Genomic DNA, 6,578 nt, shown 5'->3' with positions numbered 1-6,578 from the left:
TGTTTCAAATTTTTTTGTTTTTCTCTTCATACTCTCTTCTCATCTCTATCAATGCATTGTCAATTCAGTTATAGTAGAGATACCATCAGGTCAACAAAGACTGTGACTTTGTCAACATGGTTCTCAAAGAACCATTGGCTCTCAAAGAAAGTTTTTCTATAGATATTATAAAAGATTTATTTGAGGTTAGAATTGAATGTAATTATTGTTCAACTCACGTCACTAAGATTTTTTTTTTTCAATAAACATTAATAAGAATATTGATTTACAACATTTTTTTTGTGATTTTTATTGATGACAAATACAATTTTTTTTTAATCTAAACTAACGTTGATCAAAATTGGATTCCACCCTCATTCAGCTATTTTTCAACCAATATTAGTTAACGTTTTATGAACCAACATTGACATGATTTTTTATATGTTATGCACAAGTTTTTTATAAATGTCAATGAAATTATTTTTTATTGACATTGTTGAAATTATTTTGTTTCATCAATCTAAACCAATGTTATTTCTCTATTATAGTTAATAAATATGTTTTCCTGATAGTCTATTGTTTAGTAAATAAAAGAGAAAAATGTTTTTGATGGCTTCATATGTTGTTGGTGACTGACTGGTGAAGAAAGAGTGGTTCCAATTATGAAACTTAATTTAGTATTGAGTGCTGAAAACAAAACAACGAAAAAGAGTGACAACAAAAGTTGAAAAACACTTTTTTTTCAAAGAGTGTGAATAATTGTTGAAAGAATATTAAACACATATTTTCTCCAGTTCTAAAATAAATGTTTGCCTGATAAAATAATTCCTATAAACTTTGAATAAAAATTTATTTGTATCATATTTTTAATTTAATAAATAACGTTCAACTTCTTGTATTTTTAATTAAATTATATTAAATTTTTATCTTATTTATAAAAATATTTTTATAAATATTTAATTATAAAAAATTAACTTTTTACTTAAATTTTAGTTAATATAATATTTCTGAAAAAATAAGAAAAATAATATTTCTTTATTATTAATATAAAAAGAAACAAATATTATTTATTAAAAACTAATATTATTTAATATTGTTAAATTAATATTAAAACTGAACAAATTTGCAAATTTTAGCTTTGTTAATCACCAATTAGAGATTGGGTAATTAAAAAAATGACTAAAAATGAATTTTTGATATAGAAGTAAAAACCTAATAGAATAAATATTAAGACTATAAATAAAGTTATAAAAAAACATTAAGGGTAAAAAGGGGAATTGTGTATATATACTATTTTTAAAATTTAAAAATCGCTTGAATGTTGTAGAAAGTGGAAAGCTGACATTACAAACCATAATTTGGCACACTGCTTCCTACTCTGTATGTAACTATTTTCATCTACCAAGTGGAGACAATATATGTAATATGATATATGATTCAAACACCAATCAGCTTCCCACTAATTTAACACTTACTCTCTTCTATTAGTATCATTGTATCACACATCCCCTCCTGCTCTAATCTTCGTCCATCACATCTGCACCACACCTGCTGCTGCATATACTACATCATTTTAATTAACATGCACTTTCAATCTGATTATACCTTTTTTACAATAATTATAAATGCTGGATAACAAAAACACTGATAGTAACAAATGTTATTACTTAAAAGTAAAAATTCTATACTCTTCCCATTCATGTAATTTGTTTTCGTTTCAATTTAGTGTCAATTTTGAAGATAGCAAAAACTTACTTAATCCTTGCTTAATAAATAATGTTAGTCGTTACTTTTTCGTAAACAAGGCTTTAAAGTTGTCGAAAACCATGACTTGAAAGAAGCATCACATAACTCAAGAAATTAAATGAAATTGGTTAAAAAAAAGCGAAGTTAAAATATTTCAGGATTTATACACAAGGTTAAAGCAAAGAACAATGTCAGTGTTTATTGTAGACATGAATTAAAAGGAGAAGTACGGTGAATTAAAAAGAATTAGGAACAAAATATGATGTCAAAAATTATTAGATGCATATAAGACTAACAGTATCAAGAATGCTTATACACTACTGAAAAAACTTTTGAAACAAATTTTGGAATTACTTATAGAGGTTGATTCATGGCTTTCCACACATGGACAATATTCTCTCATAGGCGCCATCAAAATAAGTATGTTGACACTGAGAGCAGACAATTAACATGAACTAATGCTAGTTTTGGTTTTCAGTATCTAAATTAATCCCAATCTATTCTTAATTTCTCAATTAAATGATTTCAAAAATAAGAGCACTTTCTCTTCAAGAAATGGAAGGAGTCTTTGTAACTTTTACCCAAACAATCTAATGAGAAAAACTAGAACAGCACTTCGAACCTCCTTCCTATAATAAGGATCAGTTTACATCAAGACTCAAACTTTAAATCCTTGTTTTATCTAGCTTTTGTGTGTTTACCTCAAGGATTTGTATTCAAGCCATAAGATATCTATAATGAAATAGCTTCTAATGTTAGATCTCCTAGAAGAATAAGGACACCTTAAAAGAATTTACTCAACTTTGAATCCTTTTTTATCTAAGTTTGATTGTGCTTACCAAGGACATTTGAAAAAAATATCCTCAAAAGCATTTTTTTATCCGAAACTTCATTGTAGAACATAAATATTTGAATGAAAAGGTTTCTTGTTCAAAAGTAAAAGACTTTTCTGTGTTGTACTCTTAGGTTTAAGTATCAGGTATCATTAAGTTCGAAATTATGGAAAGTTGTACTTTTAGGTATTCTTAAGTATGAAATAATAAAGATGTTACTTAAGACTTTTAATACATAGATACATCAAGGATTATTTATAACCAGAGTACCCATGAAGATCAAATAGAAGCTTTTTCACATTGCTATATGACTAAAGTGAGTTGTGAAAATGAGAAAAACTTCAATCAAAAGTGAGTTCAGGGCCTTCAGGCTACATAGAGCATTAAGGTTACAGTCTCACATACCCATAACATACCTACCCGCGTATTATAAAGAGTGATAAACAAAATGGATTTACTATTCGCTTTAAAACTATATTCAACCCTTACCTCGTTTGGGCAGTTAAAACAGAATTCTTTGAACTAGCCATGTCATCATCGTTGTCAGAATCAAAATCTTCACCACTCCATATGGGACGTTTTGATCTGATATCCATGTGCTCCTCTTCCTAAAACCATTTACTAATTAAAATCAAACAAGAAAGAAGAAAAAGGAAGAGTAACAATATGGACAACTAATTAGAGTAACAACCTCTTCAGGAGCTTGTATGATTGATGGTGTTGTTTGAAAAGGTACACTGGGTGCATGGGGAAGCCTGGAAAGTTGTTCCAGTAATGCATTTCTGGAAAATCAATTAAAACAATAGCTTAATCAATTTTAGCTCCAAGGAAGCAATAATCACTACATGCTAAGCAGTACATGGCTAGATTAGCAAAAACAAGAAATCTCTCATAAACATTTAATTTAACTATTATTGTGCATATCTAGCTAAAACTTAAACACGATAAAATAGAATTTCTTTTTTTAATCTCTAGGGTGATAGCATCTACTACTAGGGAGGGGATTTGAAGCAGGCTCCCCAACCATTGATGGGAAACAGGTTTTCACCTTGGCTATTGCTCAATTGCCTGTGAGCTACTTCCATAACAAACTCAGTATATATTGCAATCTAAAGGTGGAAAGCTCCATGACAGATCAGCTGGTTGACATGAAAAGGCATTTGGGCATAGATGATAATCTAAAATTGTAACTTGGAACCACTTCACAATGTTAACCAACCCCCCCCAAAATAAAAACACGGACAGACTTGTATGGTCACTATATGCATGAGAAAATGGATGCTATAATCTTGCTCAAGTTCAGTAATAGCCTCACAGGCCTAGGCACAAAGGAGAGGCAACTTGCTACAGTGGCTTTAGATATTTGACGTCTAGAACAACAATCCAACAATGGAAAGGGCCATCTTCCAGGTCTGAACTATAACTTATTCAGGCGTATGCAATTATTTATAAGATTCTGGAAAGTTGAAGCATCGTATGTGCAGAAAAGATGTGACTTAGCTACTGAAAAATATAGTGCATCTGACTAATTAGATTCACAAGTATTAACTAATATTCATGGCCAGATATTTTCCTCAATCAAAAAGAAAAAACAAAATTGAAATCAGAATCATAAATAGTGATGCAAGAGCAAAAGCAATTAATGTAAACTCACCGAATTTTTTCCAGATCCCTGGGTGAGTTTAGGTTTTCCATGTTGGATGGCTCGAGATGAAGAGTGTAGTCTGGACCAAAATATTCATAATATTCATTGTAAGGCAACTTCGGATTAGGCTCCACTCCTACTGCCACTGCAGTCTACAACAAAGAAAGTGCAAAATGGTAATAAATAAGTATCATTATTAGGCCATAGCAAAAACCATTTACAATTCCATTCAAGTGGGTACAGAAAGGGACCTCATAACACCAACAACGAGCAACATTCCGAACTGTATATCCTCCCCCACCCAATACCATTAGAGGAACATTGAATGATCTAAGGAAACGAAGGCAATCTGCATGACCCTTCACAGTCAAGTTGAAGCAACCCAACCGGTCACCAGACAAGGAGTCAGCACCACACTGAAGAACAACTGCATCCGGTTGATAAACATCCATGACTTTCTGAATGATGGGGCGAAACAGACCCCGGAAAGTCTCATCATCCAATCCATCATTGAGTGGGACATTTAGAGAATAATTCTTTCCAGCACCCACCCCAGTGTCTTTCATGTGCCCAGTTCCAGGGAAAAAATCCCCAAACTTGTGAAATGACACTGTCATGACCCTATCAGTAGTGTAAAATGCCTCCTCGACCCCATCTCCATGGTGAACATCAATATCAATATACAGCACACGCTGACCATCACCAAAGAACACATGCATGAAGAATATAGCCAGAAAAGGATCAAAGGAAAATTAACTCTTATAAAGTTAACAAAGCAAACACTAACAAGTAACAGAGAAGCAGTTTTTGTAAAAGTAAAATCATAATTATGATTTTTCACATACAGAAAATTTAAAGGATAAAATATGTTTATAGTTCCACAAATATCTCAAAATTCAGCTTTTAGTCCCCAATTCACTAAAATTGATATGATTTTAGGGCAAAATTGATTTTGGGTGAAGTTGAATTTGGTTAAAATTGATTGTGAAGAGATTAATGTTTAGTTGTTTGAATTAAAAAAGCAAGCTGGTAATGAAACTTGGTGCAAAATTTCTCTCCAACCCAACAGCTTGCAACATCTCATAATAAACCCTAGACCCAGAATCAATTCCTCAACGAGAAGCCAAACACGCAAAAATTTACCCAATCACATTAACTAATGTTTCAATGTGATTCTAGACAATCTAACCCGAAACAAAACACGCACCTAGACTCTCTTCATGTACTAAAAACGTGTTTATTTTGAAAATATAAGGGGTGTCGTGGGTTGGATTGGTTGGGGTTCAGAGTAAAATTAAGTCCAAATCGATACTATTTAATTGCGCTGGTTTGCTGCGATAACAGATAATAAAAATACCCTATGAACTTTGAGAAGTTCAAGAATGCCGAGAACAATGTCGTTGACGTAGCAGAAGCCGGACGCCTCTGCCTTCTTGGCGTGGTGCAGGCCGCCGGCCCAGTTGATAGCGATGTCGGCGTCGGCGCGGTTGAGGCGTACGGCGGCGCCGATGGAGCCGCCGGCGGAAGCGCGACAGAAGTCGAAGAGGCCGTCGAAGACTGGGCAATCCTCCCCGACGTTGAAGCGCTTGAGCTGGCGGTAGTGGGAGTGGGAGTTCTCAGATAGGATTTGCGGCGAAACGGAGGACAGGAACTCGACGTAGTCGTCGGAGTGGAAGCGGCCGATGTCCGCCTCCGCCGCGGGAAAGGGACGGTTGACCTGCATTCGGCGGTGGAGACCGTAGTGCACGATGAGATTGTGGGCCATGCGAATGCGGTGTGGCTTCATTGGGTGTCCTTGACCGTAGTAGTAGTCGCCGATGCAGGGTTCGTAGAAATACGTCACTCTCCGCTTCTTGGCGTCCGTACCCACCGACGGCAACGATGCCCCACTCTCCGTCTCTGCTCTCTCCCCTCTCGCCATCTCTCTCTTCTCCAATCAACAAAACCCTTCCTCTCTTTTCTCTCTACTTCAACATCCTCACTCTCCCTTCCACCTTTCAAATTTATACCCTCCACACCATTTCATCATTCCAATTCCAAATCTATTATTCTCTCCTCGATTTTATATTCCTAAATCCATTCCATTTTACACCTTTTAGATATTAAGATCATTTTTAATTTCATACTATTATCAAAACTAAATTAATATTTACTTTAAAATATCAAATCCTAATAAATAACATTTTCGTAATTTTACCTTGTTCAATCCTCCTCATTGTAAAATCTATGGTAAATAATTTCTTATAGCTTTTAAAACAATTATTACCTAATTTTAGAATGTATTCACATTTTAGATAGTATTTGAAATATAATTTTAATATCTTCTAAATCAGTTTTAATTTTTAATGTAATATTAATCATGATAAATACTCAGT

General features: G+C 33.5%; 1 protein-coding gene across 3 annotated transcripts; it reads right to left on the bottom strand.

Annotated features, from left to right (window-relative positions):
- Positions 1-1,237: 1,237 nt before the first annotated feature.
- On the bottom strand, positions 1,238-6,291 carry LOC137820567 (histone deacetylase 6-like). 3 transcript variants are annotated; one of them, XM_068624712.1, is made up of 6 exons: positions 5,561-6,291; positions 4,455-4,895; positions 4,213-4,355; positions 3,250-3,340; positions 3,048-3,166; positions 1,238-1,530 (listed from the first exon to the last, which is right to left on the bottom strand). In XM_068624712.1, exons 1-6 carry the CDS (start codon positions 6,122-6,124, stop codon positions 1,497-1,499), a joined length of 1,392 nt encoding a protein of 463 aa, XP_068480813.1. In that variant the 5' UTR covers positions 6,125-6,291; the 3' UTR covers positions 1,238-1,496. The 3 variants fall into 3 exon arrangements, with proteins under 3 accessions (XP_068480813.1, XP_068480812.1, XP_068480811.1); XM_068624711.1 differs by having other exon boundaries at positions 1,238-1,533; positions 5,561-6,281; XM_068624710.1 differs by having other exon boundaries at positions 1,238-1,542; positions 5,561-6,270.
- Positions 6,292-6,578: the final 287 nt, after the last annotated feature.

Source organism: Phaseolus vulgaris, chromosome 9 (assembly GCF_000499845.2).
Source record: "Phaseolus vulgaris cultivar G19833 chromosome 9, P. vulgaris v2.0, whole genome shotgun sequence".
Taxonomy (NCBI): domain Eukaryota; kingdom Viridiplantae; phylum Streptophyta; class Magnoliopsida; order Fabales; family Fabaceae; genus Phaseolus; species Phaseolus vulgaris.
The sequence above is the reverse complement of the archived record's forward strand: the minus strand, read 5'-3'. Positions and strand labels throughout refer to the sequence as shown.